Source organism: Bubalus kerabau, chromosome 14 (assembly GCF_029407905.1).
Source record: "Bubalus kerabau isolate K-KA32 ecotype Philippines breed swamp buffalo chromosome 14, PCC_UOA_SB_1v2, whole genome shotgun sequence".
Classification (NCBI taxonomy): Eukaryota; Metazoa; Chordata; class Mammalia; order Artiodactyla; family Bovidae; genus Bubalus; species Bubalus kerabau.
The window spans coordinates 12,107,341-12,127,206 of record NC_073637.1 but is presented as its reverse complement, the minus strand read 5'-3'; the positions used below and the strand labels follow the sequence as shown (position 1 = coordinate 12,127,206).

The 19,866-nt window shown below is 42.7% G+C and overlaps 1 protein-coding gene across 1 annotated transcript in view; it reads right to left on the bottom strand.

Moving 5' to 3' along the window:
* Positions 1-19,866, bottom strand: part of ADCY8 (adenylate cyclase 8) — a 229,587-nt gene that overhangs the window by 19,818 nt on the left and 189,903 nt on the right. Inside the window, exons 12-13 of the mRNA XM_055545749.1 lie at positions 17,136-17,308; positions 7,084-7,162 (exon numbers count right to left, since the gene is read on the bottom strand). Coding sequence (XP_055401724.1) covers positions 7,084-7,162; positions 17,136-17,308 — 252 coding nt within the window. The remainder of the gene's footprint in view (positions 1-7,083; positions 7,163-17,135; positions 17,309-19,866) is intronic.

Genomic DNA, 19,866 nt, shown 5'->3' with positions numbered 1-19,866 from the left:
GTAGAACAGTAGGTATTTAATACCTACTAGTTCCCTCTTCTCCTAAAATCCTGTTTGGTTTTTAATTTTTAAAACTTGTTACTTTTTCTTAAAAACTTCATCTTTTGTGTTGGGGTATAGCTGATTAGCAGTGTTTTGATAGTTTCAGGTGAACAGCAAAGGGACTCTGCCATACATATACATGTATCCACCCTTCTCCAACTTCTCTCCCATCTTAGCATTTCTTTTCCTTGGAAAGAGGACAGTTTCCTTTCTAAAAAATCTCACAAACCATATTTATGAGGGCTTTTGGTAATGTCATTATTTCAAAGTCTTTAACTGTTGAAATGAACAATATGTTGCACCATTAAACACATGGTTAGATGCCCTGAATTCAAGGGCTTAAAAAAATTCAGATAGTTCTTTTCTTTGTCTTATGCACAAGTCTCAGTGGATGTCAAAAATATGAAAAGGCAGAGGTGCAAGGTTATTCTTTCAGCAGAATTTCTAATAGCAAAAGCTGGAAACAATCCAAGTGCTCATTTTGGTTGAATAAGCTTATATACAGCTATAAAAAGAAACAAAGAATATTTCTCTATATGTACTTTGATGGGTTGGTATCTAAGGAGGAGAAATACATGCACAGTTTGCCATTATCGATCTAAGGAAAGGGGATATCTATATATCTCTCTCTTTCCACATATATATATTTCTTTATTTATTAAAAATTGAAGTGCAAAAAAATAAAAAATCATTACAATGAGATGAGGAAGGTAGGGTGAAGGAATAGGGATACATTTAAACTTTAAAAATTATATCTTGTTTTATAAACCTGACTTTTGAATCATGGAAATATTTTACTTAATTATGAAACTGGATGGAATTTTTAAAAGCTCAAACTATATAAAATTTTTTAAAATGACAAAAAAAAGCTCAAACAAACAAACAAACCTACAGGTATAACCACACAGAGAGGAATTATTCCAAATGTCTTTTAACACAATAATTTGCAGGCACGTTCGTAGAGAGAAATATTCTAAGGCTAAAAAGAGCTCAACAAGAATCTTCAAAGTGTTTACAACAATCACCTGGTAGGTGGTGGTATCTGTGATATTATTGTGGTTTTGGAAAAGACTCTTGAGAGTCCCTTGGACTGTAAGGAGATCAAACCAGTCAAGTACTAAAGGAAATTCCTGAATATTCATTGGAAGGACTGATGCTGAAGCTGAAGCTCCAATACTTTGGCCACCTGATGCAAAGAACTGACTCATCAGAAAAGACCCTGATGCTGGGAAAGATTGAAGGCAGGAGGAGAAGGGAACAAAAGAAGATAAGATGGCTGGATGGCATCACCAACTCAATGGACATGAGTTTGAGCAAGCTCTGGGGGTTGGTGATGGACAGGGAAGCCTAATGTGCTGTAGTCCATGGGGTCACAAAGAGCTGGACATGACTGAGCGACTAATACTTTCACTTGCATTGTATCTGAGTTGCAAGATAAAGCAAATGAATAATCCTTTTCAACGTTTTGTATTCTGATTTCCCTTCCCAAACCATTTAGGAACTGGCTACATGCAAACAGTACCAAGGGTTTGTGTGCCCTCAAAATTCATATTTTGAAATCTTAACCCTCAAAGTGATGGTATTCGGAGGTGGGGCCTTTGGAAGGTGTTTAGGTCATGAGGTTGGAACCTTCATGAATGAGATTAAGGTCTATAAAAGAGATCCCAGAGATGTCCCTGTGCCTTCTGCCATGTGAGGATGTAGTGAGAAGCCTATGAACCAGGACGTGGGCCCTCCTCACAGACACTGAATCTGCCATTATCTTGGTCTTGGACTTCCTATCCTCTACTGGGAGAAATAAATTTCTGAGTTTATAAAAGAAAAAAGAAAACAGTACCAAAGGAACTAACAAACATTGTTTATATGTTTTGTGCCAGGCTCTTAACACAGAATGATAATTAACACAGGCTGAGTCCTTGTCTTGAACTGGGCACTGTACTTAGCATTTCAAACATACTGAAAGTCTTTTAATCACACCATGGCTCAACAAAGCAGGTACTTTTTTATGCCCATTTTATAGCTGAGGAAATGGAGGCACAGGAAGGTAAAGTCAGGTGCCCAAGGTTTCACAAATAGAGGCTGGGCTTTGAATTCAGGGCATTTGGACTCCAAGCTGTGGCTCTTAACCCCTGCACTCTACGAACATGACTTCATTCAGTTGTTCTCCAACTCTTGATAGATAACTATTAGACTTTTCCTTTTGCAGGTAAAGAAATGGCAGGTCTGGGAGGTTGAACATCTCAAGGTCATCTATTTTTCCAGGAGTCTCACTGGGATGCAAATTCAATAATTTGGTCCCAAGGCTTGGGTCTTACTAAGCTGCACAATCCCAGTGCCTATCTTTATCAGACCCGGAAGTAAGCAACTAGAGACTTGACCTCATTAATCTCTATCTCTGTGCTCAGGTGTGAGATCCTTTGCTCTGAAAGGAGAGCTGAGGCCAAGCCCAAACCTCAGGGCTGCAGTGAATCAGGCACGAGGTGGGAGGCACCTGGTTGTCTGCTCGCTTCTGTCCAACATTCGGGATGTTCACCTGCCTCGGAGGAGGAGGAAGTGTTTGGCGTATTGCTTTCACATATGTGCAGGATGAGAGTCCCAATTATTCGGTTACATAACCGCCTCCGTCACTCTGGAGATGTACAATTACACATGCTCCCACTGGGATGCTGCTGTGTACCAGGCATCAGTGGGGATTATTCAGGCTTTAATAAAAATAGGGGGCCTCTGAGTCACCAGGGAACACAGTGGAAGCAAGTAGCAGAGCCCGGAGTGGACGGACTTGATCCGGATGAACAGGACTCTGATGGGCGTCATGAAATGATGCTTGAGGTGATGCAGTTCTGCAGAAAGGTATCCTCTAACAGATAGGCAGCACCACGTGGTGGAGAGGGCATGGACCGAGAAGTTGGAGCATTTGCATCCCTGTTTCTGTCTGGTTCTCCTTTGTGACTTTGTGACCTCAAGTGACTTGAGTCTCTGCTGCTGCCTTGCGACCAGATGGATAATAACACTTTCTGTTTGTCTCCGACTCTTGCTTCCAAAGTAAAATATTAATAGCTCATGATGTTTGAGCACTTACTCCAAGTGCAAATCACTGGGAGAGGTGTATTATAATTATATTCTCATATAATACTACAAAAAAACCCTACAAAAAACCAATACTACAAATACTACAATACTACAGTTTTTTTTTTTAACTCTACAAAAAAACAGAAACTGTTACTATCATACCCACTTTATAGGTGAGAAAATGGAGATACAGAAAGTTGGATACATGACTGAATGTCACTTATCTATTGAATGGCAGAGTTGGGGTTTGAATAATATCTACCCCACTCCAAAGGTTAAATTTGTAACTGCTACAGTTATGGGATGCAGCTATGTCATTTTAAAACCTTTTGAGGGACTTCCTTGGTGGTCCATGGGTTAAGACTGCTTTCCAATGCAAGGGGTGCGGGTTTAATCCCTGGTCGGGGAACTAAGATCCCACATGACTTGCAGCCAAAAAAACCAAAGCATGAAACAGAAACAGTAGTGTAGCAAATTCAATAAAGACTTTAAAAATGGTCCACATCAAAAAAAATCTCTTAAAAAACCTTTTGAAGGTTAAAAATAAAAAAGAAAACAATCAGATATAACTTAAGTACTCAGGCCCTCATTATTCACTTACTTGCTCTTACTTTATTCATATTCTTCATGAGATGAGGTTATCTGCTTTTGCAGGACCAATGGAGAATAGAATAAACTGAATCAGAATTTCAGAAGAGCTTTGAGGAGGCACTAAGAGGCACAGAGTAATCCTTAAGGTGACAGGGAAGATAGAAACAGCTTTCCTATTCTAGAATGAGCCCCGACCCCACTTCTGAACTTTCTCTTAGCCATCTCTGAGAATTTCTCATGTGTCAGTTTAAAACCCATGTGATGGAGTATACGTACACTTTTCTATAGGATTGCCTTGTCTGATTGTCATTTGCATGTCAGATGAAGAATTTCTCCCCTGTACTAGAAGTCATCAGGACATGGAGGACATGATCCCAGCTCTCACAGAAAACCAGAAAGACCTAAGTCGGGGGATACTGCCGATGGCCAGACTTTGACCTTTGGCTTAGCGTTCCAGCTGAAACTGAAAAGCAAGGTAAGGTCATATTGCGGGACGGAATGCCCTTGGTGCTGTGAAGATACACAGACAGTGCTTTTTGTTTTTCCCCCGATCGAGAAAGTGGAAAGGTGGGCTCTGGAGACTGATCTGGGGTTGAATTCTAGTTCTCTCACTTTCTAGCTCAGCAGCCTGACTTCCTTCAATCTGTAAAACAGGATCCATTGTAATGACCATTCAGGTTGTTGAGATGGTTTGATAATTCAGGTGACGGACATGTTGACTCTTGCCTTCTTTCCTTCGATTGCCAAGTTTAGTTTTATTGCCTTTGTCCCCCGAGCACATTTTACCATCAGGCTTCCCAGGTGGTTCAGTGGTGAAGAACACACCTGCCAAGCAGGGGATGCCATTTTGATTGCTGGGTTGGGAAGATCCCCTGGCAACCTACTCCAGTTTTCTTGCCTGGGAAATCCATGGACAGAGGAGCCTGGTGGGCTATAGTCCATGGGGTCACAAAAGAGTCAGACACGACTTAGTGACTAAACAACATGTTACCATCCCGCTTTATTACAAATAACTTTATGTATGTATCTCTAGCTTCCTGGGGCTTTTGGCTGTTTCATCCCTGGTTTCTCAGGATTCATTACCTCCCTGTCTCCATGGTGATTTCTCAGTGGTATGTTTCTATTTCTGCTCTGGCTGATAGTCTTCTTGTTTTTTTCCTTTCCTGGTTACTTTTATTTTTTTGAAGTACACGCACAGAGAGATGGACTGGGATCCAGAGCACAGCAGTGAAGCAGACGTCCTGGCTCTAGCAGAAAGTGATGAGTGTTGCTGCGTTCATGGTCTGAGTCTGCATGGAGAAATCCTACCAGTTGTGGAGAACAGGTGACATCTCTTGGATGAGGCCTGGTATGATGCTCCATGCAGAATAATTTCCTGCATCTCTGACTCTTGAGGTCCTTGGACAAGGCTGGTCCACACATAGCACATCCCACATTGCATTATTTAGTGTCCACTCTCCTCCAGGAGACAGGAAGACTTGGGGCTGGGGGTGAGGTTTTGTACGAGGCTATCCATGGTGCCCGCCCCAGATCCTGGCAGACAGGGAGGTGGCATCAATACTATAGGCACTTTATCTACTCAGGACAAATCAATGATGAAGTGCCTCCTCTATCTCTGAAAGGCAGTGCTCAAAATGCTACATACAATCATCTCAAATGATTCTTCAAAACAGCCCTAGTCAGGAATTACTGTCTTACTTTAAAGAGGAAGAAACAGAGAATCAGGGAGAAGGCCACAAACTTCTTAGAGGCAGGGTGGGATTGGAACCTTGGTTAGGATGGTCCTCAAGCCGGATTGGGCGTTTGGAATAGACATGTGCCTGTGAGCGTGCATGCTACGTTGTTTCAGCCGTATCCTACTCTGTGGGACCCTGTGGACTGTAGTTTTCCAGGCTCCTCTGTCCATAGGATTCTCCAGGCAAGAATACTGGAGTCCGTTGCCATGCCTTCCTCCAGAGGATCTTCCCGACCCAGGAATCGAACCCACGTCTCTTATGTCTCCTGCATTGGCAGGTGGGTTCTTTACCACTAGCACCACCCAGCTGGCCATGTACACATACCTATATTTAAAATAGATAGCCAACAAGGAAGAAGGAAACAGCAACCCGTTCCAGTATCCTTGCCTGAAAAAGTCTGTGGACAGAAGAGCCTGGCGGGCTATACAGTCCATGGAATCGCAAAAGGGTCAGACACAATTTAGCAAACAAACAACAATTGTATAGCACAGGGAACCTTGCTCCATACTCTGTGTGTGTTGTGTGTGTGTGTTAGTTGCTCAGCCATGTCTGACTCTGAGATCCTATGGACTGTAGCCTACCAGGCTCCTCTGTCCATGGGATTCTCCAGGCAAGAATTTTGGAGTGGGTTGCCATTTCCTTCTCCAGAGGATCTTTCCAACCCAGGGTTTGAACCTGTGTCTCCCGAGTTGCAGGCAGATTCTTTACTATCTGAACTCAATACTCTGCAATAACCTAAATGGGAAAAGATTTTGAAAAAGAATAGATACATATATAACTGAATCACTTTACTGTACATTTGAAACTAATATAACATTTTAACTCAACCATACTCCAATAGAAAATAAAAATTTAAAAAAAGCCAAAACACAAAAATCCCCAAACCTGATTTACACAATTTCTATTGTTACTGTTTAGTTGCTAGGTTGTGTCAGATCCCTTGTGACCCCATGGACTATAGCCTGCCAGGCTCCTCTGTCCATGGGATCTCCCAGGCAAGAATATTTGAGTGGGTTGCCATTTCCTTCTCCAGGGGAATCTTCCCGACCCAGGGATCGAACCTGGGTCTTCTACATTGACAGGAAGATTCTTTACCACTGTCCCATCAGGTCAGCTTCCATAGTAATAGTTTTATCCAGGCAACAGAACTGGGAGAGATCCCAGTTGGCCTCAGCCAGAAATGGAAAGCTCTGTTTTTTTTTCCCTTTATAATCATTTCATTGAAGGAGATACACCTAAAGGGAATGAAAACCCTATTGCTCTCCAAATCATCTCCAACTTAGATTTTTATTAAGTGTTCCATACTAGGAATTGTTTTGTTAAGAATCACAACTTGCTGGGAATTCCCTGGCAGTCCAATCATTAGGACTCAGTGCTTTCAACTACTGGGGCCTAGGTTCAAACCCTGGTCAGGAAACTAAGATCCCACAAGCCATGCATGGCTCAGCCAAGGGGCAAAAAAAAAAAAAGGGGGGAGGGGGGAGAAACAAAAGAAAATAAAAGAAGAAGAAAAAGAAGAATCGCCACTTGCTGCAAGCTACTCAAAGTCATTTATGCAGAGATGAGTGGTGGGCCCCCAGGCCAGTTTTATGGCAGCAGGAAATGCCAGGTGACCACAGGCAGTCAGAAGAAGACGTCAGATTACCTGCTGTCCATGGTAGAAAACGGCGAGAAGAAACATGGCCATTAGCAGCAGCGACGCTTCCTTGGTCCCCAGGAAATCTCTGTCAGGAGGAGAAATGCAAATAGTGGCATGGTTATTGACAACTATGAAGGGACTTCAAGGAGACCCATTATGAAACTGAGATTCAGACTGGAGTGGGATAAAAAGTAAGAAGCAGCTGTTTTCTGAGCTCCCACTATATGATAGGGGCTCTCTGAAGGCCTCCACATAGGCGAATAGGAAACCAGTTGACCCCCAAGGCCACAAGGTCACGTAGGTCATACCTGGCGGAAGACTCCAGAGTCTAGCATGTAGACAATGCATTCACATTAATAATGATGTCTTCTATTACAAAAAGATTTTCTCTAAATTTCAAGGAGGTCTTACACTTTCTTGTCACAAAGGTCCATGTGAAGACAGACATTCTCTTTCTTCAGTGTTGTCCCATTTAAGAGACAGGCACATTGTACTTGCTATGTGGCAGTGCCTGTTCTCAGTGCTCTAAGAATCACACTTAGGTTTTTATTTAAAAGTCTTATTGCAATTTTAGGCACTGTTGTTCTTTACAATATCTTTTCTGCATGGCTGCTAGAGTTTTGTTAATACCAAGAAGAAAGGAGGGCAACAGAGGACGAGGTGGTTTGATGGCATCACTGACTCAGTGAACATGAGTTTGAGCAGACTCCAGGAGATGGTGAAGGACAGAGGAATCTGGCATGCTGCAGTCCTTGGGGTCGCAGACTCAGACATGACTTAGTGACTGAACAACAACAAAACCAGATCACATTACTCCTTTGTTTTATAGCTTCCCAACCACAAGCATACACATACTCATAACTCATTCAGAGGTAACTTGACTCTGATGTGTTAAGGGACACAACAGGGTCATCAGAGATGAGATGCAGTGCTCAGAGAGTAGAATGGGCATAAATATGGCGGCACCCAGGCCATCTCCAGCCTTCCCTTTTCTATTCTCCCTGGAGACTAGCAGGAGGAGCATGGGGCTCAGGGCAATGACAGCATGAACTCAGCTGCCAAGGCTGGCTTTTCACCTCGCCTTACACTAAAAGACCCTCCCAGCTTACACAGGGCCAGAACCAGTCAGGCTCTCCAGGCAGAACAGAGACTCAGGAATGGAAATGTGCTTTCTCTTGGGGAGATACTGTGCACATGGGGACTCAGGGCTCCAAGGAACTCTGTAGGCTGCAACAAGATGCAGAGTCATGAATTCCCAGTTCCATCTGCTTTTCCTTGGAGATAAGATGCTAATAATAGATGAAACTCATTATTACATCTCTTTTCTGTAGCCCCAGTGAAACACATAATTATTGACCATCTACTGTGTACCAGGCACATGATAGGGTACAGAACTGAAGAAGATACCTTGCCTTTGTCCTCAATACAGTTCAGTAAAGGAAAGAACTAGACAGATGGTTTCATAGCATGGTATAACCCATAGTAAGGATACACTCTGGCTGCCATGGGCATATAAGGGAAGAGAAAGTAAACTAGGCTGGATATTCAGGTAAGACTCAAGAGCTGAATATTAAAGGTTGATAAGAGTCAATCCTAAAGGAAATCAGTCTTGAATATTCATCGGAAGGACTGATGTTGAAGCTGAAACTCCAATACCTTGGTCACCTGATGCAAAGAGCTGACTCATTTGAAAAGATCCTGATGCTGGGAAAGATTGAAGGCGGGAGAAGGGGATGACAGAGGATGGGATGGCTGAATGGTATCACCAACTCGATGAACATGAGTTTGAGTAAGCTCTGGGAGTTGGTGATGGACAAGGAAGCCTGGTGTGCTGCAGTCCATGGGGTCGCAAAGAGTTGGACACAACTGAGCGACTGAACCGAACTGAACTGAAGCGTTTGGGAGGAAAAGGTGGGAGGGGAGTCTATAGGTATGAGACACAGATCTTGCTTAGCTAACAGCTGGTTTACAAGCCTCTAGTGCAGGGAGGATAAATAAATACCATACATCTAGTCTGAGGCCACACGCAGACTCAGCAGGAGAGTGCTCAGATCTGGTTGAGCCGTACAGCTTATAGCTGGACTGTAAGTCATATATTGCCGTCCAGAATTTTAGCGGCTAGGATTCATTCATTCACTCGGTCATAGTCACCACAGTGCTGTGCACAGGGACATACTAACAGCACCCTTTTTTCGTGTCACAATTCTCTGGCCCTTCAAGCTTGCGGACACCTGACAAAATAAAGTGGTGTACTCATGCAGACCCAGCTTCCAATCTCAGCTCTGCTGCTGACCAATGGTTTGACCTTGGACAAGCTACTCAATACCTCTGAACCTCAGTTTGTTGCCTTGGGAAGGACTCTAGTTGCATTTACCCCCTTAATTGTGAGAAATAATTGACCAAATCTTGGCAACACACATGCTTGGCATGGTGTGTGGCCCATGTCTCTCTCTCTTTACCCCTTAAAGCTCCCAGTACATCAACTTCCTCCTAGTAGTGGCATTTTACAAAATCACTCATTCACACGGCTTAGATTGAATGGGACATGTCCTGTGTTCAGCTCCTCATGAATACAGCCTGAATGCCTGCTCTGACTGGCACTTCTGACATGCTTTCCTTTGCGATGCAGAAGAATTTTTAAAGCTCAGCAACGTATCACATAAAACATACCTTCAAGAGAAAACGTAAATACATCTTAAATCATTATGAAAGTAGTGGTTGACTAAAAATAGAGAGATGACTAGATCACATTCGGAAGAAAAGTAAAGGAAAATTATGAATGGTTGTTGAGTCTTCAGGATGTATTTCAGATGGAAAAAATATGGCCTGAGTAGAGACTACAGAAAATGCACAGTAAGTTAGCCAGGCCAAAGAACATCCAGAAAGAATTGTGAGTTGAAAGGATTTTTTTTTTCTTTGTAACTTCTATGACTATTTGAAGAACTTCCAAAGAGAGCCAAATGGCTGAAATTTGTACAAAACTGTAATGCTTTGTCAGATATTAAGTGGCAGAGACACGAAACCAAGGACATTTGGAACGAATTTATTTGTGTTAACAAAATTACTGAATTGATAGTATCCTCACCCTATGCTCATAGAAAAGGACATAATTAAGTGAAAGCACATGTAGAATAATGTGATCTTCAGGGCTACCACAATCTTCAGAGACCATCTTATCTGATACCTCATAAAATTAATATTTAATTTGAGCATTGATCATTACAGAGTACTCATACTAGCTGTAGTGAATTTGGAAGCTAATACAAATTCACAAATAAAAAAAAATAAAAATTGTTCTTCAGCGGATCACTCAGAGAAAACAATGATTAGTATTTTGGAATCAGCTCAATGTCATTTCCTTTTCCTTCATGCAAAAATATATTTATGTTTCCAAATTTAGAATCATAGGGTTCAGACTGCTTTGTAACATATTTTTGCACTTAGTATGTATGTGAAAATACTTCTGTGTAATTAAATACTGCACGATATAAATTTAATGGACCCATCAAATTCCATATTATATGTGCCATACATCATATAATGGTCCTTGCAAGCCTTTCAATTTACTGGTTGAAGACTAAGGCCCAGAAAGAATAAGATGCTTGCTCAAGGTCACATAGCTGATTTGTGTCCCAGGATGAGAATTCACATCTCAGGCACCAAGTCAGAGCGTTAGCCATTGCGCATCTGATGCCAAATTTTAATGCTGCAATTAGTTCCCATTTCCCCTTGTGAAACCCAAAATAAACCAGCCAGTTTGAATTTATCTCTTATTCTGTTGCCATACTAATGACTGCATTTGCTTAGCACTGATTTTATGTCATACCTCTAATAACACTTTGTGTACATTGCCTACTTTAATCGTCACAGCAGCACTTAAAATATTATTCTCCCTATTCTAGTAAAGCAGAAACTGAGATGTTAAATGAGACACAAATCTAGTGAATGGTGAAAGCTGAGTATCAATCCACATCTCAATGATGCTTTTTCAGTAAGCTATCATGGCTTTCTAACATGCACTTACTTTTAATTACTTGCCTCTAAGCTCCTTTTCCCAGATGGCTCAGTGGTAAAGAACTTCCCTGCCAATGTAGGAGAAGAGGCAGTGGGTTCAATTCCTGGGTCAGGAAGATCCCCTGGAGGAGGGCATGGTAACCCACTCCAGTATTCTTGCCTAGAGAGTCCCATGGAGAGAGGAGCCTGGAGGGCTATAATCCATAGGGTCGCAAAGAGCCAGACACGACTGAAGTGATTTAGTAGGCAAGCTCCTTGCAGTATCTTATTCATCTGTGCATCTGCAGAAGCTACCAAAGCCCATAGCAAAGGTTATGACACTTGGGTTCGGAAGCAAATTCTACCGACAGCATGGGGAGCACATGGTTTGCGGGTGTGTGAATGTGTGCTCAGTTGCTCAGCTGTGTGTGACTCTTCGCAGCCCTGTGCACTGTAACCTGCCAGGCTCCTCTGTTCATGAAATTTCCCAGGCAAGAATATTGGAGTGGGTTGCCATGCCCTCTCCAGGGATCTTCCCACTCTCAGGATCAAACCCACATCTCTTGTGTCTCCTGCATTGGCAGATGGATTCTTTGCTACTGAGCCACCCAGGAGATCATAGGCTGTAGGTAGATGAAACAGCTTACTGTGAACTAGTGGTGTAAGAGGATTCCAAATGAACTACTATCTCCATCAGCCACTCATTCATTTCATTCAACAAACATTTAATTGGGCACCTGCTGCCAGATACTCCACTAAGTGCCAAAATTATGAACAAGGGTAATGGCCCTTGCCCTTAAAAGTTCCTATTCTAACAGAGGAGGAGGACATGGAAATTAATGATTGAAACAGACAGAGATAAGTGCAATGATAAAAAATTATATGCACAGATTAGAAAATGAGGAATGATCAGAGACGGCTTCATGGAGGAGGCAGTCTTGAGCATGGTTGGCAAGGGGAAGAAAGTGCAGAGGCTCATGTGGGAAACAGCATATGGTTTCCCATGGCTGCAATGCAAGATCTAAACAGTGACCTGTGGCGTTGTAGGAGATAAGGTTGGGGGAGTCAATGGGACTCCAAGGAGGGTTTTGAAATTCTTGACAAACAAGTTGAACTTTTCTCTCTTGAGAGGTAACCAGGAACCCCTAAGGATTTTAAGAAGGATAATGAGTTGACCAGATGGCTTTGAGGAGGATGGCTTAAAAGGGTGGGTTAGGAGATCAGGTATGGTACAGCAGTCCAGAGACGAAAGTAGGGATATTTCTAAGAATAGTAGAAAAGAATATAGAAAAGGTCATGTCTAACACAGTAAGTCCCCTACCCTTGAACCTTCAAGCTGTGAACTTTCAAGGATGCAAAAATGCATTCACATGTCCAGTCACACAAGTTAGTTCACAAGTCTGGCAACATTGTACATGCATGCATCCTCTATTGTCCAGTGACATACAGTATACAGAAGTACAGCATCTTTATTTGAAGACCAGGATGTCTGGAAGCAAGAGTAAAAGCGGTGGTGATGTACCTGGTACTGTACTGTAAGATTAAACATGTTTTCTTTATTTTTTGTGTTTGTTTTCTATGTATTATTTGCTTGAAAAACATTACAAACCTATTACAGTATAGAATTATTTGCCAACAAAGGCCCGTCTAGTCAAGGCTACGGTTTTTCCAGTAGTCATGTATGGATGTGAGAGTTGGACTATAAAGAAAGCTGAGTGCCAAAGAATTGATGCTTTTGAACTGTGGTGTTGGAGAAGACTCTTGAGAGTACCTTGGACTGCAAGGAGATCCAACCAGTCCACCCTAAAGGAGATCAGGCTTGAGTGTTCATTGGAAGGACTGATGTTGAAGTTGAAACTCCAATACTTTGGGCACCTGATGCAAAGAACTGACTCATTTGAAAAGACCCTGATGCTGGGAAAGATTGAAGGCAGGAGGAGAAAGGGACAACAGAGGATGAGATGGCTGGATGACATCACTGACTCAATGGACATGAGTTTGGGTAAACTCTGGGAGTTGGTGATGGACAGGGAGGCCTGGCGTGCTGCAGTCCATGGGTCGCAAAGAGTCAGACACGACTGAGCAACTGAACTGAACTGATTATTTAGCCTATTGTGTTAGCTGGGTATCTATTTGTTGGACCTAACAACAAATTGGACTTATGAATACTCTCTCAGAAGGGAACTTGTTCATATGTAGGGGACTTACTGTAATAATCATTTGTATTCATCAAGTGCTTATTCTATGCCAGACCTTGAGCTAAGTTTCCAATATCACAATTTATCTCTTGTATATTCCTACAACATAGGAACTATCATCACCCCCACTTCACGGATGAGAGGCTCAAGGCTTACAGAGGTTAAGTCGCTTTTAATTCATTTTCTCAAGATCACACAGCTGGTTGATGAAGGCGCTGGGATTTGAAGACAGGTGGTTTGACTCCTAAACTTGTACTCACAGGTGTCACGATGTAGTCGTCCTTACTAGGGGTGCTGAGGCGGATGAATTTCTAGGGACTGATAAGATATTGGCAGTCAGGGTGCCTCCCCTGTTTTGGGCTCAGTGTCATCCATGGAGACGGGGGATCGTCATGGAGGGGGCCTCATGAGCAGACAGAGAGTCTGAGTATGGGGGTCATCTCAGTGTGGATGTAGCCAGGATGCCCTGTGCTAGGTTCTCTGTACTTTCCCCAGGACCCACTCCCCAGGAACAATCAGCAGAAATGCCCCGAACCAATGCGAGCTCCTACAGGATTGGTTAAATTCCAACAGCATGAGCAGACAGTGACTGCCAAATGGATCCACAGTGACTACTGACCCGTTGATTTATAAACATGGCTGAGAGGGAAGGCTGAATGGACTCTTCCATTTCTTATTAATTTAATTCTGTTGATAGCAGAGTGTGAATCAATACAAGACTAACTGACAATCAACCTTGAGTCAGGAAGCTGAGAAAAGCAGCAATGAACTTGGGATTATGCACACTCATAGAATCCTACTTAATAATTTAACAATAAGTTTTTCCTTAAGACCTCAAAACAGAATTCAGAACTAAACCTTTCTCCTAAAAAGGAATGACGGGATAGGAGTGAACAGATCCTGAACACCTACAACATGCCAGGCATGTCAGAGTCTCATGCAGCCCTACACTAGAGTACAGTTACTTCACTTTGCTGATGAGTGAACTGAGGTTCAGAGGTGGGAAGGGACTTTCTAATGCAACAGAGTCTGGATCTGATGCCAGAGCCCTGGTTTGCTCCATTACTACTTTTTAAATTTCCTTTGAATGAATAGATTTTAGATGATTTAATTTTTATTTTTACTACAAAAATGGCCTACTTTGTTCATATATATTTTTGTCCTCTTTTGTGCTGGTTTCTACTTGGCCATGGGACATCAGTTCTGGGTGTCCATTGGAAGGACTGATGTTGAAGCTGAAACTCCAATATTCTGGCCGCCTGATGCAAAGAGCTGACTCTTTTGAAAAGACCTTGATGCTGGGAAAGATTGAAGGTGGGAGGAGAAGGGGGTGACAGAGGGTGAGTTGGGTTGGATGGCATCACAGACTCAATGAACATGAGTTTGGGCAAACTCTGGGAGTTGGTGATGGATAGGGAGGCCTGGCCTGCTGCAGTCCATGGGGCTGCAAAGAGCTGGACATGACTGAGCAACTGAACTGTGGGACATCTGTTGCCACTAACCATTTAATCTAATTTGAATCTATTTTGACTTTCTTTGAACCCTGGGCATTTGGTGAGAGATTCTTCATCTTGATGTGCAAGACATGTTTACAATATTTACAAAGATGGGCTTTTGAGCCAGAAAGACCTGAGTTTGGATCTGGATCCGCCACCTACTGGCCATGTGCATCCAGGTAATTATTTAACCTCTGAGCCTGTGTTCCTCAGACGGTTGCCATGAGGGTTAAAGAAGGTAATGGATATAAAGTGGATGTTGCATTCACATAACAGGCACAAATTAGTACCTAGAATATATAAAGAACCTTTACAAATCCAGTGAGAAAAAGGCAAAAACACCTAATAGAAAACCAGGCAAAAGACATGACCTGCAAGTTTACCGAAAATGGCCAATAAACAACAAAAAACTGCACAAACTTATTCATGATGAAGGAACTACCAATGAAAATAATGAGATAAAATTCTCACTAAGGAACTGAATAAGAATTACAGAGACCACTGCTTGTAAGAGAGAAACTGTTCCAAACTTGTTGGAGAGCCATTTGGCAAGATCTTAAAAAGTTGAAAATGCAGATACCGTCTATTCCAGTAAGTGTGCTTTGAGATATGAACCCAAACAGATATTTTCAATGGTGATCACTGAAGTATCAATAGTGTTTTTATAGGTTAAAGGATAAATATATCTTGGTATGTTCTATCTAAAATGAGCTAAATCTGTAGATATGAACCTGCTGCTGCTGCTACTGCTAAGTCGCTTCAGTCGTGTCTGACTCTGTGCGACCCCGTAGATCGCAGCCCACCAGACTCCGCCATCCCTGGGATTCGCCAGGCAAGAACAGTGGAGTGGGTTGCCATTTCCTTCTCCAATGCATGAAAGTGAAAAGAGAAAGTGAAGTCGCTCAGTCGTGTCCAACTCTTCGTGACCCCATGGACTGCAACCTACCAGGCTCCTCCATCCATGGGATTTTCCAGGCAAGAGTACTGGAGTGGGTTGCCATTGCCTTCTTCAAGATATGAACCTAGATGTATCTAAAAACTACAATATTACATGATAGCATAAGAATTTTATAAACAATTTAAAATACAGACACAACCAAATATATACTGTGTTTAAAATGTATATATATATATATATATACATACACACATAAACTGGGTTAGCCAAAAAGTTTGTTCTGATTTTTTCAGTTTATGGAAAAATCAGAATGACCTTTTTGGCCTACCCAATATAAAACACATGGATGGGAAGGATATACATTAAATGCATTAGAAGTTGACTCTTGGGAGGAGGATAAAAGAACAATGCTAGGGAAGGGAACTTAAACAATATCTGAAAACTCTTTATCCTTTTAAAAATGCAGAAGGAAACATGACTAATTGTATGCATTGTTTATTTCCAGCAGTTGGATCATAAATGTTCCCATTATTAGTCTCAGGCACATTTTCTGAGGCTTCTTGGACTGTCTTTTCCTTCTCTATTTCTCAGACTGTTGGCCACGTGTTCTGGTCTCAGAGAGACCTCTGTTCTTCCCACCTCTCAAGGCCAATCAGCCTCCTGCTCGGTGTCTGGCTCCTTCCATCACTTCCAGCTCCCGTGGAGCTCCCTAAGGCAGGTGTGGGGGCTGGTTTCCCTAAGGGCTGTAGAAATGGCTGAAGTATATCACCAGGAAGTATGTCCAGAGTATAAACAGACTAATGGGAGAAACGAGAGGGAAGGAACCAACAGATTTCATCCCTCCTGAGACACTTTCCTTACCTTGTCGCCTACCCAGAGATACTTCCAGACATCCTCCAAAGCCCCAGCTTCATGATTTATCTGGACAGCATAATATGGCTTGTATTTGCCTTCCATCCTTCCCTTCTTCACTTCCTTTCCCCTCACTTTTGCCGTCCTGGGTTTGGATTAGCACTTCATGCTTGCCTCAGGCTCTGTTCTCTAAGAAATCTAGGCTAAGATTTTTGTTGTTGTTGTATTTTTCCATATTTCAAAATAACACAATGTAAGGAGTTTAGTAACTTCTCAATGCACAGGGTCTGCTATTATTAATAGTGCTACAGAAAAATGACCACCAGACCTTACAGATCTCGGGGCTGTTACAGTTGAAGGAATTGTAAATTATTACATTTAGGGAGACCTGAGCTATGGTCTAGTCCAAACTTTAATCCATGAATTAATCTGTAGTGACTATACATGATAAAATGGAAAACTAGGAACTTTGCCTAAACTTGTCATCCAGAAAGTGCATGAGAACTATGTCAATATTCAATCAGTCTCTAAGTTTCAATAACTCTACCTGAATCATTTTCCCAGTGGTTTCATTTCCCACTAGAAGTTGAGCTCTTTTTGAGCACAGTGGTGGGCACTTACTCTCCGCTGTGGTTCAGGTTGTCGTAGCGCAGAAAGAGGCCTGCATAGATGGTCTCGGTCAGCAGGGCGTAGATGGCAATCATGATCAGGAGCACAGCCAGCTTAAGGACAGAGTTGAGTCGGAGGAAAACCGCACAGGTCACCATGGCCAGCACCCCCGTGAAGACAAAGTACTGGAAACAGAGAAGGTAGCTGGTTAGATTCAACAGAAATGTGGGCCGGTCATTCTCCTAGTCATGGATTCCAGTAGGTCTCTTTATACGGATGTTTGCTGAGCATCTCCATTTGGAGGTCTCAGGCCATCCTCAAATTCAACAGGTCCCAAGTTGAACTCGTCATTTCCTTACCACTGAGAGAGTCAATTTCTAGGTAGGTTGATAAGAAGTCCAGGGTTCCCGAGGAGGAGAGAAGGGTCTGAAGCTCTCAAGGAGGAGATAGGGGTCTGGGGTTCTCAAGGAGGAGAAAAGGACAAATGTTTTTTTTCTTTAAACCCAGAGCTGATGATTGCACAACAAAACAGCTCATCTTGCTCAAGGATATGCTTTCCCTTACACTCTGTACCAATGATGTATGACAACAATGTATCCTGCTTGAGGACATGTTTCTCCTTAACAAGAACCTTCTCACTAATCTTGTTATCTGAAGATGTATATTGTGGGAGTGGGTCTGGTAGTGGTAGTTTAGTCACTAAGTTGTGTCCAACTCTTGTGACCCCCATGTAGCCTGCCAGGCTCCTCTGTCCATGGGATTCTCTAGGCAAGAATACTGGAATGGGTTGCCATTTCCTTCTCCAGGGGATCTTCCTGACCCAGGCATCAAACCCAGGTCTCCTGCATTGCAGGCAGATTCTTTACCAACTGAGCTACAAGGGAAGCTCTCAAGTGAAATTCACTCAGCTGTGTCCGACTCTTTGTGACCCCATGGGCTATACAGTCCACGGAATTCTCCAGGCCAGAATACTGGAATGGGTAGCCTTTCCCTTCTCCAGGCGATCTTCCCAACCCAGGGATTGAACTCAGGTCTCCCGCATTGCAGGTGGATTCTTCACCAGCTGGGCCACAAGGGCAGCTGCCGTGGGTCTGGTAAGACCTTTGTATTGTTAGTTGTAATCTTGTTAATTTAAGATGTATGTTGTGGGAGTGTGTCTGGTGAAAGTATATAAGGCCTTGCTAAGACTAGTGAGTGGGCACTCTCCGTGCCCCTTCTGATGTCTATGTCAGAAGCTTTCTCTGTCCCCTTTTCACTTTAATAAAACTCTGCTACACAAAAGCTCTTGAGTGATCAAGCCTGGTCCCTGGTCCTGAAGCTAAATCTTCTTTGGAGATCACGAATCCAACATCATTCACCATAAGCTATTACCACCTCCTCAAAACTCTCTTTCCAATTCTTGGGGGAACCATTGGCACCATTTCTCAAGCCAAAAATCTTAGTCTCATCTTTGCTGCTTTTCTTTTCCCCCATATTCCACAGTCTGCTCATCCTAAGCTTGTAGATTCTATTTCCTCAATAAATCTCATATCTATCCACCTTTCTCCTTCTATCCTGTTTCTGTTTTAGTTCTCACTTACAGTTTTGGAACAGTTTTCTAGCAGCTGTTTGCTTCTAGTTCCCAATCCTACTGAATATACACTACTGTTTTTTTTTTGGTTTTTTTGGCCACACCACACGGCACATGGGATCTTAGTTCACCAACAGGGATTGAACCTGTGGCCCCCACAGTGGAATCTCGGAGTCTTAATCCCTAGACCACAAGGGAAGTCTCTGAATACACACTGTTATTTTCCAGCCAGTATTTCTGAAACTCAGATCTGACCATGTCACTCCTTAACTTGAAGTCTTTCCATGGCTCTCTAGTCTCTCAAATTATATTCTCCTTCCTGCATGGCAAAATTCTCAAGACTGTCATATATCAGATTCCTTTTCACTGTCCAAATCCTGACATATGTTCCAGCCTCACTATAAACTGCGGAGAAGGCAATGGCAACCCACTGCAGTGTTCTTGCCTGGAGAATCCCATGGATGGAGGAGCCTGGCAGGCTGCAGTCCCTGGGGTCGCACAGAGTCAGACACGACTGAAGCAACTTAGCAGCAGCAGCAGCACTATAAACTGGCTATCTCCCACAGCTGTTTCCCTGCTCTCTTGTTCCTTTAGTGCTTTGCTTTTCCAGTGTCCTGTTTCTCTCAGCTCTCATGCATGTGACCAAGCCTTGCTCTTCTCACAGCATTAGCTCAGGTGTCCTCTCCTCTGAGAAACTTTCATGCATATCCTCCAGGTGCTTCTGGATACGGCCTCATTCCTCCACGGCAACCTTCACAGCCCAGCATGATACCTGCCATCTTGTATTAGAAGTAGCTGCGCAATAGGCCAGTTGGGAACCATTCAAGGGCTGCAATACTAGAGTGACCCCAGGTGTCAGTCTGCCCAGGTAGATTTCAGCCTTCTATAGGAAGATCCTCAGCCCATTTCCCTTACAGAAGGACCCACTATATCATTCTGGTCAAAAGGTTAGGATTCTGAGTATCCAGTAGGAAAAAAGAATAAAAATTGCATTATCAAAGACCCACTTGGTGATGGTACCTTGATTTTTATACACATGGTCTTCCCTTGTGATTTTTCAAAGCAGCTGGTCAAGATGGGATTCCTAATTGCCATTTTACAGGTCAAGAAACTGAGGCTCATAGAGCTTAAGTAAAATTTTCAAGTTCTCATAATTAGAAAATGATACCGAGG